Raw genomic sequence first — 17,078 nt, forward strand, 5'->3', positions numbered from 1 at the left:
TTGTCTTAATGTGACACCAATAAAATATTCAATATTTTCAGTATTTTGAGTCTACTATTTCTTGTAGGATTTGTATTCCTGTGAAACACCTAAAGGGTTAACACACTTACTGAATGTCATTTTGAATACTTTGGGGGGTGCAGTTTTTATAATGGGGTCATTTATGGGGTATTTCTAATAAGAAAGCCCTTCAAATCCACTTCAAACCTGAACTGGTCCATGAAAAATTCTGATTTTGAAAATGTTGTGAACAATTGGAAAATTGCTGCTGAACTTTGAAGCCCTAAAGTAAAAACATGGCAACTTTATGATGCAAACATAAAGTAGACATATTGTATTTATGAATTAAAATATAATTTATTTGGAATGTCTATTTTCTTTACAAGCAGAGAGCTTCAAATTTCGAAAAATGCTAAATTTTCAATTTTTTCATCAAATTTTGGAATTTTTCACCAAGAAATGACGCAAGTATCGACGAAAATTTACGACTAACATAAAGTAGATTATGTCACAAAAAAACTATCTCAGAAACAGAATGAAAGGTAAACACATCCCAGAGTTATTAATGCTTAAAGTGAAAGTGGTCAGATGTGCAAAAAAACGCTCTGGTCCTACAGTGAAAATTGGCCTGGTCCTTAAAGGGGTTATCTAGGAAAAAACTTTTTTTTTTATATATCAACTGGCTCCAGAAAGTTATACAGATTTGTAAATTACTTCTATTAAAAAAATCTTAATCCTTTCAGTACTTACGAGCTTCTGAAGTTAAGGTTGTTCTTTTCTGTCCAAGTGCTCTCTGATGACACGTGTCTCGGGAAACGCCCAGTTTAGAAGCAAATCCCCATAGCAAACCTCTTCTAAACTGGGCGTTTCCTGAGACAGGTGTCATCAGAGAGCACTTAGACAGAAAAGAACAACCTTAACTTCAGAAGCTCATAAGTACTGAAAGGATTAAGATTTTTTAATAGAAGTAATTTACAAATCTGTTTAACTTTCTGGAGCCAGTTGATATATATATAAAAAAAAGTTTTTGCCTGGAATACTCCTTTAAGGGGTTAAGTGTATGGGCCCTGCATATGTGTCCATTAATATATTCCAGAAAGATTGTCAACCTGTAAATATAACCAATATTCAGCCACTTTCAAGATCCTTGCTTGCTAAAATAGGATTAGTAACAAAGGCTGAAATACAGTCTACATTAAAGAATGGAATAACTTTCTATTATACAATGGATAAATGTAAATTTCGTAACATTGAAAAACCTAAATCTGAAGCAAAACTTAAAGAGTGGAACGATGAACATAACGTGAATCACTCATCAACCAAAACAGAACCATCAGAACAGATGATTTGATTTACACAAAGTGTAATGAAAAGGGAGAAGAAAATGATGCCCAGGACTTGATATCATCAGAAAACAATGAGAACTCACCCAGCATAGCTACCAGAAGTAGCAAAACCACAATATGATTCACTCCTCTCCTCTTGTACAAGTACAGCAGGACACAGAATATGATTACTTCAAGGACCTAAAAGAGAGATCAGACCTAATAAAACACAAAAAGTTACAACCAATTGTAGCAGAAAATGATGTTTTATTCCCTCCTCTACATTCATTTTTAGTGAAACATGAACACCATCTCATAGGACTTATACAGTGACCCCCCGACCTACGATGGCCCCAACATACGATCATTTCAGCATACAATAACCTCTCAGAGGCCATCGCATGTACAAGGCAGCATCAACATACGATGCTTTTGTATGTCGGGGCCATCGCATAAACGGCTATCCGGCAGCGCAGACTGCTTCAGCTGCCACCGGATAGCCGTTTACGGTGCCCAGTGTGGTCCGCTGACTATCACTTACCTGTCCTCGGGGCTCCGGCGCGTCCTTTTCGGGATCCCCTGCATCGTCGGCGCTCTCCATCGTCGTCATCACGTCGGCGTGCACGCCGTCCCGTCATCCAATAGGAGCGGCGTGCGTAGCGACGTAATGGCGGTGACAGAGAGTGAGGATGCCGGGGAAGCAAAGGCCTTGCCAGAGCGTCGGGGACACCCCGGGGACACGGCGACAGCGATGGAAGGCGACATCCAGGGCAGCAGTGACGGTCCAGAGCGGCGGGGACACGTAAGTATAACCTCCAATACCAGTGGTCTTCAACCTGCGGACCTCCAGATGTTGCAAAACTACAACTCCCAGCATGCCCGGACAGCCGTTGGCTGTCCGGGCATGCTGGGTGTTGTAGTTTTGCATCACGAGCACAGTGCTCTCTGCTGACAGTGCTCTCTGCTAACATCTCTGTCCATTTTAGGAACTGTCTTGACCAGCATATGTTTGCTATGGGGATTTTCTTCTAACCTGGACAGTTCCTAAAATGGACAGAGATGTCAGCATAGAGCACTGTGCTCGTGATGTCAGCAGACAGCTCTGTGTTTTAAACTGAAAATAATTTGCACTGTAGTATTCAGCAGCTAATAAGTACAGGAAGGATTAAGATTTTTTATTAGAAGTAATTTACAAATCGTGTGTGAAGTTAGCAAGAACAAGTTTAACACCAGGCACTGCTAGTCCACTATATCAGCCTCAATGCATGGGGTGAAAAGCGCTGCTGTGACCTTAAAGGCAGATCTTCCTAGCTACGTGGAGGTGCAGACCAAACAGGTAGGTAGTTCAAATATCAAAGTTTGATGAAGAGGAAAGAAGTCGCACTCACCACTGGAAGCAGTATAAAAAGTCTTGTCCTTTATTCACACCGGCAGAGTGGATAGGTAAAATGCGGTCACACACGCGGGGAGTGAGAGCAGCCGCTCTCAAGATGCGGGGGCACACCACCAACGGCCGTTGGTGGTGTGCCCCCGCATCTTGAGAGCGGCTGCTCTCACTCCCCGCGTGTGTGACCGCATTTTACCTTTCCACTCTGCCGGTGTGAATAAAGGACAAGACTTTTTATACTGCTTCCAGTGGTGAGTGCGACTCCTTTCCTCTTCGTCAAACTTTGATAATTTACAAATCGGTTTAACTTTCTGGCACCAGTTGATTAAAAAAAAAAAAAAAGTTTTTCACCGGAGTACTCCTTTAAGATCACGGGTGGCCCTAGTTGTTGGAACCTTCATGATCATATACTTATTCCCTTTCCAGAGCATATGGGATAAGTGTTAATGGTTGCACAACCCTTCTAAGTCCTGAAAGTTGTGAGTGACCACCATAAATTGGACTTGTTTTTCCAGGATGTGCCACATTTGCCTGAATCCATTATTTCTAGGGATGAGCTAATCAAATCTGACAAATCCGAATTCGTTACAAATTTCAGGAAAAATTTGCTTTGCAAGGAATCCCAATATCGCCGCGATTCGATTGCACAAATTGCTTCATTAAACTCCATTTAGTGCGGTCCAGGCTCCAGGGCATCTAAAATGGCAGATCCACATGTGAGGACATGGGGGAAGGAACTCTGGGAAGGCAGGATGACCCTGAATCACATGCAGCATGCAGCCTATCAGCAGCCAGCCACCCCTGTGATGTCACAGCCCTATATAATTGGCAGCCATCTTGCGGCTAGGCATTGCAGAGTTTTATTTCAGAGAGAGCGTTTCATTGCAGAGACAGATAGAGCAGTGTGCACAGAAAAACAGCTTCACAGCAGCGATTCAGCACAAGCCAAAATAACTGCAGTAAAGCACTGACAGAGAGAGAGAGAGAAAGTGCACTTTTGTGTGTAATATACAGCTGCACTGGGGTGTACAGCAACTCTAAAGCTTATAGGGGCCAGTTAGGCTGAGAACTAAAAGCCATTGTCACCTGCTATTAGTGCCTAATAATACTGTACTGGGCTCTACTACACAGCAATTCTGTACTGCTGCAGTTGGGTGTACAACAACTGTAAATCTAAAAGGGGCCAGTTAGGGTGAGCACGAAAAGCCATAGTCACCTGATTACAGTGCCTAATACAGGTTGCGAAGCGGAGCTTATTGCCCTCTCATAAGTTTAACCTGTGCGTACAAGGTGGTATGCATTTTTTTTCCTGTAAAACTAATTTGGGCCCAGTTACAGTGAAAGGCCAGCCAAAGCTACACACTTATTTCTGTAGCCTTATACAATTTAAAGCATAGCGCATTGTCCACCTCTCATAAGTGTAAACTGTACGCACACCTATGTGTTTTTCCCTGAAAAACTAATTTGGCCTAGTTACTATGAAATGCCAGCCAAAGCTACCCACTTGTTTCTGTAGTCTAATACAGTTTTAAGGGTAGTGGAGCATACTTACATACGCACTCAGCTGGTGTATAAGTATGTCAGGCAGAGAAGTGCCAGGACATGCACAGAGAAGTGGCAGAGGCCTAAATTCATCAGGCTGAGGTTGCAGCAGACTAGGAGCGAGTGGCAGCAGGAGTCGCAGCGAGAGGCCTGAGCTCCTGTTATCAGCTAGCGGTCGTGTCTCGACCAGTAACCCATCTGCCGTCATCAATTGGTTAACTCGGTCATCCACTTCATCAAGTGACATCTGACACCCCCAGTCAACAGTTGGTGAGTTCCTCAGACACAACCCTCAGTTTGCATGGCCCGGGAGCAGTCCCTGTCCTCCCATTGCTTCTGTCTTATACTGTGGGTTCAGCTCCACTATTTAGTCAGGACACTCAACTAGAGGACAGCCAGCAGCTACTGCCCAGCCAAGAAGTGGAGGAGACATCCGCCGCTTCCTCCGTTAGGAGGGCAAGTAGTGATAAGGAGAGTGACGTGGGAGGTGGTGTTGCGAGCGTTCAGGCTTCTAAAGCCGACACTGTTGGGGAACCTGAGGACATCAGTGACGTGCAGACACAACTCGATAATGATGAAGCCGATCGCACTTGGGAGCAAGGTACAGAAAGGGCTTCATCATCATCAGGGGAAGAGGGTTGCAGGTTGCCCGTGAGGCAGCAGCTAAGCCAGCAATGTGGTAGCATGGTTGGCAGAAGTGGGAAGTCTGAAGCCAAATGTGCCCCGGGTAGACCACCTGCTTTGCGGCAGCCTACCTTCCCCGCAGGTAGTGGAAAAGGGATTCCTGGAGTTGGCGGCAGTAGCAGTCAATTAGTACGGACTGTAGGTGGGAAAATCAGCTACGCGGTGGTGTGGCAGTTTTTCATCAAGCATCCGGAGGATGTTAACCTGGCCACATGCAAGATGTGTTGGCAGAAGTTGAAGAGTGGCCAAGGTCCCAATGTTGGCACCACGGCCCTGTGTCAACATATGCAGAGTCACCATAAAGAGGCCTTGGAGAACCGTGGCTCCGATGTGGTGGTCCAGCCTACTGCATGACCCAGTGCCACGCCGCTCCCTGTTTCAGCCAGCCAAGGCTCCACCACCTCAGCCGAAGGGAGCTGTCTGTCATACCCATCTTCTGTCGCTCCATATGCTCCTGCTCCTCCTCCTTCAAGGTCAGTCATTCTGCCAGCAATCCATCAGCGAACCCATGTCCAAGAGACAACAGTATGTGCCCACTCATCCAACGGCGCAGAATCTGATTGTGCTCCTGTCCATGTTGCTGGTGCTACAGTCCCTCCTTTTTCAAGTGGTGGACTCTGCACCTTTCAGATAACTATATCTAATGCAGGGAAAAATGCAGAACAGAGCTTCCCATGGGACAGTATGTCGTAACAAGTTGAAATAGTTAAACACTATACATAAGGTGAGTGCGTGCTCACCTTTTTGAGTTGTGGGAGATACACAACTACCATAAGCGTTTTGATGCAGTCACATGAAGTAGCCCCTTGGGAACTGGTGTCATGGAACTTCCAAGCCAATCCGAGGATATGGAGGAACAGGTAGCCGAGACCAAGAAAAAGCCAAGATGCGGAGCAATCCAAGCAGTAAGGACCACGATCCAAAAGTTGATAGGATCTAATACTTTATTTTGCCCATTCTGATGCGTTTAGAAATACAATCTCTTTTTCAATGAATAATGGCTTATACAATACAAAAGGGGTATCTGCAATTTATAGTGGCTAAGAGACAGCGCGCAAATCTGGTGATTGACATGCCACCCTGTGTGAATGATGTGCAGGTCCGGATTGCGCTTACTAATGACGTCCAATGTATGAATACAGACATCGGCCGAAGTAAACAAGGCACATATTTAAAAGTGGTCTGTATACAATAGCTCTAAATTAAAAATGTATTGTAGCTATGCCCGCTAAAACCATAATTAAAAAAGCAGTAAAGCTATTGTTAACATAAAAGTATATTAAAATCATACATAAAAAACAGAATAATACAAATTACCTTGTGTGATTAGTTATTCTGAATGTGCAGGGAAAGAACCACCATTATAATAGCGTATTGCAATGTGAATGATTAGTATAGCCGACTCGCCGTATCTCCGCAATTAATGTACTGTAGTCTAAGCTAGTCTAAGCGCCGGTCCTGCGCACGCGCACAATGTTGCGCTTGTATGAGACTATGACAGTTCATACTGGCAGGGCGCTTGCGCATTGATATGCATGTCCTGAGTTCACGCAGAAAATGATTTGCGTGTGTGTATGGCTATATGAGAGGGTGATGGACAGAATGTGGGGTATATTCTACACTGCTCAAAAAAATAAAGGGAACACTAAGATAACACATCCTAGATCTGAATGAATGAACTAATCGTATGAAATACTTTCGTCTTTACATAGTTGACTGTGCTGACAACAACATCACACAAATTATCAATGGAAATCAAATTTATCAACCCCTCCACATGCCCATATGACCTTCCAACAATGCCTGGGCATGCTCCTGATGAGGTGGCGGATGGTCTCCTGAGGAATGTCCTCCCAGACCTGGACTAATGCCTCTGCCAACTCCTGGACAGTCTGTGGTGGAACGTGGCGTTGGTGGATGGAGCGAGACATGATGTCGCAGATGTGCTCAATTGGATTCACGTCTGGGGAACGGGCGGGCCAGTCCACAGCATCAATGCCTTCCTCTTGCAGGAACTGCTGACACACTCCAGCTACATGAGGTCTAGCATTGTCTTGCATTAGGAGGAACCCAGGGCCAACCGCACCAGCATATGGTCTCACAAGGGGTCTGAGGATCTCATCTCGGTATCTAATGGCAGTCAGGCTACCTTTTGGCAAGCACATGGAGGGCTTCGCGGCCACCCAAAGAAATGCCACCCCACACCATTACTGACCCACTGCCAAACCGGTCATATTGGAGGATGTTGCAGGCAGCAGAACATTCTCCACGCCGTCTACAGACTCTGTCACGTCTATCACATGTGCTCAGTGTGAACCTGCTTTAATCTGTGAAGAGCACAGGGTGCCAGTGGCGAATTTGCCAATCTTGGTGTTCTCTGGCAAATGCCAAATGTCCTGCATGGTGTTGGGTTGTAAGCACAACCCCCACCTGTGGACGTCAGTCCCTCATACCACCCTCATGGAATTTGTTTCTGACTGTTTGAGTGGACACATGCACATTTGTGGCCTGCTGGAGGGCTCTGGCAGTGCTCCTCCTGCTCCTCCTTGCATAAAGGCAGAGGTAGCGGTCCTGCTGCTGGGTTGTTGCCCTTCTACAGCCTCCTCCACGTCTCCTGATGTTCTGGCCTGTCTCCTGGTAGCCCCTCCATGCTCTGGACACTACACTGACAGACACAGCAAACCTTCTTGCCACAGCTCGCATTGATGTGCCATCCTGAGCCACTTGTGAGGGTTACAGACTCAGTCTCATGCTCCCACTAGAGTGAAAGCTCTATTCAAAATTCAAAAGTGACCAAAACATCAGCCAGGAGGCATAGGAACTGAGAAGTGTTACATTGTGTTGTTTAAGTGTTTCTTTTATTTTTTTGAGCAGTGTATATACAGGGATACAGGGATCTCCCACTAGATTTTGGATAATTTATGAGGTATGGATGTGTATAGATGATAATAACTATAGACTAACATGTAAAAGGGAAATAAATTATGCTGGGTCTAGAAATAAGAGTATATAATAAAGCATGAAAAAGTACATGGTTATTAGGGATAAGTAAAGTGCATGATTGATAAAAATAAATGTATGACACTATCTGTGTGTATATATATATATATATATATATATATATAGTAGCAAATAGGCAGCAGCAACTCCATAAAGTGCAAAAAAAGTGGATTTTATTCACACAACGTGAGGCGACGTTTCGGTTTGCTCACCAAACCATTTTCAAGCAACAAATGACATAGCCAGTGGGTTTTTATGGTCACGCAGGACCAATACAATCATTAAATAATTAAGTGCAAAAACATTATTATAAAACATCAGCTTAAATATTATGTGCACAAAAGTGCCTAGTGCTATAGAGTAAGGAATATACATGTATATCCAGTGCACGTATATATTAAAACATTAGGTTTATGTCTATAAAAAGTATATTCCTATTAATTATACGACAAGTGCAATTGTGACATCATACATGTGTTTTCAGATGGGCGGGGGGATAGATACACTCACCATCGTTGCTATGTTCACTGTATTCCATGCGGACGCCGGAGTTCGGCATTTCCGGTACGGGGCGGCCGAGACCGGAAATGACATCACACTGTGAAGTCATGTGAACTAGTTGCTAAGTTACGCGTATACAATATCTTGCGCATGCGTGTTGTGCAAAACAGAAGCTCGGGCGCCATCTAGCAGAAGGGCAACTGCAATTTGTAGCCATACAGCAATCTCCTACATACTTGCAATCTGCACAGGGCTATTCAGTGGTGCGGCAAATGAATGACGCACACACTGTAGCCACTCCAGGCAAATCCGGGGTGTTGCCATAGGCAACCACACCCGAATGCATACGGTGCCATGCAGTACTACTTGGAGAAGTATAGCTAATATATATGAGGCACCATGAATTCTACTAAAGTACAAGCAACTAGAATATTAAATGACATGCAATAGATAGAACGGCAGGAAACAGTGTTATTGAATAGGTGAGCGATCTTCCCATCCGCATATCCATCTGTAATAATGAAATCTAGAGAAAGAAAGGAAGGCGCCTCATGTGCGGGATCAGCAGATCTTGCAGGTGGGGGTAGGGGACAGTGATTCCCAAGCCGCTTACCAAAGTTGGTTGTGCGCCCACACACAACAAGGTTAAGAGCAGAAGAAATATGGAAGAAGGTCCACTGCAGCCCTCCTGGATAAGAGTAGAATCAAAAGCGAATGACCAGGGAGTCAGGAGTTTGTCTGGCGCAGAGAGGAACCATCAGACAGCCAAGTAAAATCAATGGATTTATTAGATGCAACGCGTTTCGCTGCGCATGCGCAGCTTTATCAGGCATGACTAGGGAAGGCTGGTAACAGGTATATATACCTCCAGGAATTAACCATTAGAGTGCTTTTTGAAAAGAGTTGTTACATAGAATTGCATATCCATATGACAATAATTTTGACAATAATATTGTCATATGGATATGCAATTCTATGTAACAACTCTTTTCAAAAAGCACTCTAATGGTTAATTCTTGGAGGTATATATACCTGTTACCAGCCTTCCCTTGTCATGCCTGATGAAGCTGCGCATGCGCAGCGAAACGCGTTGCATCTAATAAATCCATTGATTTTACTTGGCTGTCTGATGGTTCCTCTCTGCGCCAGACAAACTCCTGACTCCCTGGTCATTCGCTTTTGATTCTATCTGTAATAATGAGAAAAAGAAAATAAAGTTGTTAAAAATATAAAGATATAAAAAAATAATAAGAAAAAATCAAACATATACAGAGACCCATGTCACAGAATTTTTTATGCATTATAGATTTCATGAGTGATTTTAAAATCTACGTTCAAGCCATTGGGTTTAATCGTATTCAATTCATAAATCCACCACAGCTCTCGTTTTTTGAGAGCTGCAGTGCGATTGCCACCCCTCTTCAGTGGAGGAACATGGTCAATAATGCAAAAAGTTAAGTCTTTTTCACAGTGCCCTGCCTCAATAAAGTGGCTGGGTACAGGTAAATCGGTTCTCCTCTTTCTTATAGAGTACCGGTGTTGGTTTAATCTAGTTTTTACACTTAGGGTCGTTTCGCCTACATATAGCAGGTTGCAGGGACATTTCAATATATAGATCACAAAATCCGTATCACAAGTTAGATAGAAGTTAATTTTATATTTTTTGGTGGTGTCAGGGTGTCTAAATTCCGTCATTTTATCGTCATGTAAGAACAATTAACGCAAGTGAGGCAAGGGAAAGATCCCCTTTTCACTGTTGTTAATGATCTCTGTGTGGATTTTTTTAAAGAGACATCGGCTTTTACAATTTTATCTCGTAGATTAGGTGTCCTTCTAAAAGACATTAAGGGGGGGTTATTAAATTTAGGAATGTTCTGATGACAATTCCTAAGGACATGCCAGTGTTTTCTCATTATAGCCGTGATTTTATTAGAGGCATCTGAATATGTAGATACAAATGCTATACGTTGTTCTTGTTTAGCAGTCTGTTTTTTTGTTGTTGTCAACAGTGTTTTCCTGTCCATGGGTAGTACTTTCTCTTTACTCTCCCTGACTACTCTTTCTGGATAGCCGCGTTTTCTAAAATCATGTTTCATTTTTTCAAGAGCTGGTTCTACTTTATGTTCTTCACTAATTATTCTCCTCGCTCTAACCATTTGACTAGCTGGCAGAGAACGTATCATACTTCGAGGATGGTGGCTATCGTAGCGCAGAAGTGAATTGCAGTCAGTTTTCTTTGTATATATATCAGAGGTGAGTTTATTGCCATCTATAGATATAGTGGTGTCCAAAAATTGGATCGATTGTGGAGATGCCGTCAACGTGAATTTTATGCCATCCATTTTATGCCATCCATTTTATGCCATTTATTCGTCACACAGATGGAAGAGAGATGCATCTATATATCTCCCCACTTCGGCCTTGTGCTGAAGTGGTGGAGGTATATAGATGACATCTTTCTGATTTGGGGGGGCACAATGGAACAATTAAATCAGTTCCATTGTGACTTAAACATATGGTGGATGGCATAAAATTCACGTTGACGGCATCTCCACAATCGATCCAATTTTTGGACACCACTATATCTATAGATGGCAATAAACTCACCTCTGATATATATACAAAGAAAACTGACTGCAATTCACTTCTGCGCTACGATAGCCACCATCCTCGAAGTATGATACGTTCTCTGCCAGCTAGTCAAATGGTTAGAGCGAGGAGAATAATTAGTGAAGAACATAAAGTAGAACCAGCTCTTGAAAAAATGAAACATGATTTTAGAAAACGCGGCTATCCAGAAAGAGTAGTCAGGGAGAGTAAAGAGAAGGTACTACCCATGGACAGGAAAACACTGTTGACAACAACAAAAAAAACAGACTGCTAAACAAGAACAACGTATAGCATTTGTATCTACATATTCAGATGCCTCTAATAAAATCACGGCTATAATGAGAAAACACTGGCATGTCCTTAGGAATTGTCATCAGAACATTCCTGAATTTAATAACCCCCCTTAATGTCTTTTAGAAGGACACCTAATCTACGAGATAAAATTGTAAAAGCCGATGTCTCTTTAAAAAAATCCACACAGAGATCATTAACAACAGTGAAAAGGGGATCTTTCCCTTGCCTCACTTGCGCTAATTGTTCTTACATGACAAAAATGACGGAATTTAGACACCCTGACACCACCAAAAAATATAAAATTAACTTCTATCTAACTTGTGATACGGATTTTGTGATCTATATATTGAAATGTCCCTGCAACCTGCTATATGTAGGCGAAACGACCCTAAGTGTAAAAACTAGATTAAACCAACACCGGTACTCTATAAGAAAGAGGAGAACAGATTTACCTGTACCCAGCCACTTTATTGAGGCAGGGCACTGTGAAAAAGACTTAACTTTTTGCATTATTGACCATGTTCCTCCACTGAAGAGGGGTGGCAATCGCACTGCAGCTCTCAAAAAACGAGAGCTGTGGTGGATTTATGAATTGAATACGATTAAACCCAATGGCTTGAACGTAGATTTTAAAATCACTCATGAAATCTATAATGCATAAAAAATTCTGTGACATGGGTCTCTGTATATGTTTGATTTTTTCTTATTATTTTTTTATATCTTAATATTTTTAACAACTTTCTTTTCTTTTTCTCATTATTACAGATGGATATGCGGATGGGAAGATCGCTCACCTATTCAATAACACTGTTTCCTGCCGTTCTATCTATTGCATGTCATTTAATATTCCAGTTGCTTGTACTTTAGTAGAATTCATGGTGCCTCATATATATTAGCTATACTTCTCCAAGTAGTACTGCATGGCACCGTATGCATTCGGGTGTGGTTGCCTATGGCAACACCCCGGATTTGCCTGGAGTGGCTACAGTGTGTGCGTCATTCATTTGCCGCACCACTGAATAGCCCTGTGCAGATTGCAAGTACGTAGGAGATTGCTGTATGGCTACAAATTGCAGTTGCCCTTCTGCTAGATGGCGCCCGAGCTTCTGTTTTGCACAACACGCATGCGCAAGATATTGTATACGCGTAACTTAGCAACTAGTTCACATGACTTCACAGTGTGATGTCATTTCCGGTCTCGGCCGCCCCGTACCGGAAATGCCGAACTCCGGCGTCCGCATGGAATACAGTGAACATAGCAACAATGGTGAGTGTATCTATCCCCCCGCCCATCTGAAAACACATGTATGATGTCACAATTGCACTTGTCGTATAATTAATAGGAATATACTTTTTATAGACATAAACCTAATGTTTTAATATATACGTGCACTGGATATACATGTATATTCCTTACTCTATAGCACTAGGCACTTTTGTGCACATAATATTTAAGCTGATGTTTTATAATAATGTTTTTGCACTTAGTTATTTAATGATTGTATTGGTCCTGCGTGACCATAAAAACCCACTGGCTATGTCATTTGTTGCTTGAAAATGGTTTGGTGAGCAAACCGAAACGTCGCCTCACGTTGTGTGAATAAAATCCACTTTTTTTGCACTTTATGGAGTTGCTGCTGCCTATTTGCTACTATTCTATGGATCCCTGAACGTGGGCCCTACGCTGACGGCACCCGTGCACCTTATATTGGGGATGTGCTGCTCTCCTTCTGCTTTTGTATATATATATATATATATATATATATATATATATATATGTGTACACAAACACAATAGATGGTCTATACTCTATTGATAGAAGTAGGAAATGAATGGCGTATATTAAAGGGCTGTCTGTGAGTTTGTATGTTGGTAACTGTTCAGACATGGTCCAGGCAATCATTAAGTCCAGATGGGTACAAAGTATCCATTTTATAAATCCAATGGGACTCACGTCTACAAAGTTTGGCAAAGTGGTCATCAGTATCTTCTGGAATATGTTCCAGTGCAGTCACTTTGAATTCTTGGAAATTGCTGTTATGTTTTTCCATTGCATGCCGCGATACACTATGTTTGGAAAATTGATGTGTCACATTATACCTATGACCACTGATTCTACTCCTCAGTTGTTGTGTGGTCCGACTTATGTATTGTAGTGAACATGTGCATTCCAGGAGGTAGATTACAAATGACAAATCGCCGTCCATTTTTGTTTTGATTTAAAAATTTTCACCTGTCTGGTTGCAGGTGAAAAATTTCCCGCCATTCTTAATGCTGTTACACAGTTTACAGGTTTTGTTATAGCATTTAAAACAGCCTTTCACAGAAGGGGTGTCATTCCTCTGTTTCTCAATCTTACATAGGCAGCTTGGAGCAATGTTATTCTTGATGGCTCTAGCTCTCCTATACATACATCCAGGTAGGATTTTCTTGAGAATGGGATCATGTCTCAATATAGTCCAATGTGTAGAAAAGATGCTTTTCACAGTCTTATATCCTGCTGCAAAGTCTGTTATAAAATTAAATCTGAATTTTTCCAATTATATCTTTTTAGTGCTGTTATTGGTAATTGTGTGACGAGATGTTAATGCCTTCTTCTGGGCTATTTGTATTATACCTTTAGGATATCCTTTTTCTCGCAATCTTTTTGTTATGATTTTACTCTGTGTTTGAAAATCAGAATCATTCGTGCAGTTTTGACTGACACTATGGAACTAGCCATAGGGCACACTCTTCTTCCATTAATCAAAATTGCAGCTCTTGTAATAAAGCAGGCTGTTACAGTCTACAGCTTTGAAATATGTCTTGTTGATAATGGTGGGGCCCTCAGATGTTAATTCAAGGTCAAGGTATTCCATTTCGTCCCTCGCCCATTTGCTGGACAATTTGAGGTTCCAATCATTAGTGTTCAAGTAGTAGGTAAAATAGATGAATTGTTCTTCTCATCCATCCCAAATAAAAAGCAGATCATCGATATACCTTTTATAAAGGGTAATGCACTGACTCCATGGATGGTTGGTATAGATATATTCAGTTTCATAGGCCCCCATGTAAATGTTTGCAAACACTGGAGCAAAGCGAGTCCCCATGGCGGTCCCCATTATTTGAAGGAACGTTTTCTGTTCAAAGGTGAAATAGTTATGTGACAATATAAATGCAATGCTGTCTGTAATACATTTCTTCTGTTCCATAGGCATTCTTTGTTGGATCTGTGGGTAACTCAATAGTCTTGATCGGATATAATTTTTAAAGCTTCAGCAAGATAGGTGGAACGATCCTGTATCATTACTCCACCTCCTTAATCCACGCTGCGGATAACAATGTCCCTGTTTTGGGCTAGATCTTTCAAAGCCTTTTCCTGGGTGGATGTAAGGTTGCTCCTATACTTCCACTTGCTGTTGATGCTTCTAAACTCTTCTGCCACTAGATTGTAAAAAGTTTCAATAAATTACCCTTTATGGTGTGTGGGGAAAAATGTGGACTTTGGTACATATAGCTGGTGGGTCCAAAGTGGACACGAGTTCCTCTTGTGTGACCACCGGTTTTGTCCTGTTTTCTTAAATCATGGTGAAATTCCCTACCAGATAGTATTTTTTTACTTGTGCCATACATTTTATGGTAAAATGAATGATGTCATTAAAAAAGGAAAACTGGTCACGCAAAAAACAAGCCCTCATACTCATCTGTGGAGGAAAATATAAAAGCAGTATGATTTTTAGAAGGCGAGGAGGAAGAAAGATAATGAAAAAATAAAATTTGCTGAGTCCTTGAGGCCAAAATAGGCTGAGTCCATAATGGGTTAAAGACGTTTAAGTTTTATAATTAATGAAGAGTGACTTGTAAAATTTTAATAAAATTTTATAGAATTTAAATAACTAATTTTGATACATAAAAGCCAGATAAGAAGTACTGAATGGAAGGTAACTCTTGTCATTACATTCTCTTGGCATGAAGGACATTTCCCAAACAATCTGCATGTCATACTGAATAACAGTATTATTTCACTAACACAGCACCACACTCCCTATGTGTGTTACGACAAGGCATAGTGTTCTACACCCCTATTGAGGCTCTCTGTAGCCCAGAAATAGCCATGTTTTTGGAAAATTTGGCAAATTTAATTTTTCAAAAACTCGCTCATCTCTAGTTATTTCTCAAACCATTCCTGAATATTTTTTTCCAGTGTGGCAGGGTACATTATCCTTCTGAAAGAGGCAACTGCCTTTATAGCATACCATTTTTATGGTTTTACGTCCGTTCTTCTTGCTTTCAACATCAACTTCAAAAACCAACAGCTTACTTTCTATCTAATATATCCTACCCTGTGACAGGCGCCATTGTGATCAGATACTCATTTATATTCACATAACCTGTCCGTGGTTTTTATGTCATAGCTGATCCAGGTATATGGTTGAAATCTCCTATATTACAAGCACTCTTGAATACAGACATTTCCATACAGTCACAACAGTTAATTGCTTACAAAGTAGTAAAATTTCTCTCATTGTACCTACATTCAGTCGAGTTCACTCTTTTGAGGGCAACATAGAGTCACAGGGTTAAATAATTGCATCTACTACTTGTTACTGAAGAAGACTACCAATTTTTATTTGGATGATGTCTGCACGCTTTTATCCAGAAAATATTAACATTACTTTGTGGTCTACAGATGTATGGAAATAGCAGGATATTTCCAATACAGACCAAAGATGTATTATGAAATTGTTCTGTACCTATTTAGAGGGAAAAAGGATAGAGGATAAGTGTCTGATTGCGGGGTTCCGACTGCTGGGACCTTCCTTGGTCCCCTACATGCCCTGCAGGAATGGGCGTGTTGACCCCTGCATGAAGTGGCAACCGAAACGCCCCCCATGTATCTCTAGGGACAGCTGGAGTTACCCGAATGCATGGATGGGGCGTGTCGGCTGTAGCTTCACGCGGAGGGCGACACACCCCGTCTCTGGGGACTGCCAGGGTGCCGTGCAGGAGATCGCTAGGGATCCCAATGGTCAGACCCGCAGCGATCAGGGGATAAGTGTTCCTGCATCAGGGTACAGGGAGACATTCCCTACCATTTCCAATGAATAGAAGTAACAGTGCATCCAACCTGTTCATATAATAAATTCATATGTATATACTGGAGACCTAAGGTCACCAATAGAGATGAGCAAACTTACAGTAAATTCGATTCGTCACAAACTTCTCGGCTCGGCAGTTGATGACTTTTCCTGCATAAATGAGTTCAGCTTTCCGGTGCTCCGGTGGGCTGGAAAAGGTGGATACAGTCCTAGGAGACACTTTCCTAGGACTGTATCCACCTTTTCCAGCCCACCGGAGCACCTGAAAGCTGAACAACCCAGTCCTCAAGGTCCACAAACAGTCTTGGATTTGATTTTTTTCCCTGTTCTATTCCAATGGAGTAACTGGAAACAAAACAGAATATTGGTGGGCCTTGAGGATTGGAGGGCCACTGATGTAGAGCATTTGATCAGTAGAAATAGTTTGGAACCTCTGCACACATGGCCCCAGTAACATAGAAATGGAACATGATGTAAGAAATAATAAAACTGTCTGTTCCCATACTATAGACAAGAAAACATAATGATCTATTCTGAATCAATTTTCCAGATTTTTACAGATACCTTTGTACTACCATATGACAAGATGAGTACAAAAAACTATTTCTCAATTTGTTTTGGCTAGATGGAAGTGATGTTTATCCTGTTCCTGACAGT

At 41.9% G+C, this 17,078-nt stretch overlaps 1 protein-coding gene across 6 annotated transcripts in view; it reads right to left on the reverse strand.

Annotated features, from left to right (window-relative positions):
- Window positions 1-17,078, reverse strand: part of NIPAL2 (NIPA like domain containing 2) — a 187,191-nt gene that overhangs the window by 37,325 nt on the left and 132,788 nt on the right. For all 6 annotated transcript variants that reach the window (XM_056522367.1, XM_056522369.1, XM_056522370.1 and 3 more), the window contains exon 6: window positions 1,430-1,526. In XM_056522367.1, coding sequence (XP_056378342.1) covers window positions 1,430-1,526 — 97 coding nt within the window. The remainder of the gene's footprint in view (window positions 1-1,429; window positions 1,527-17,078) is intronic.

Source organism: Hyla sarda, chromosome 5, assembly GCF_029499605.1.
Source record: "Hyla sarda isolate aHylSar1 chromosome 5, aHylSar1.hap1, whole genome shotgun sequence".
Taxonomy (NCBI): domain Eukaryota; kingdom Metazoa; phylum Chordata; class Amphibia; order Anura; family Hylidae; genus Hyla; species Hyla sarda.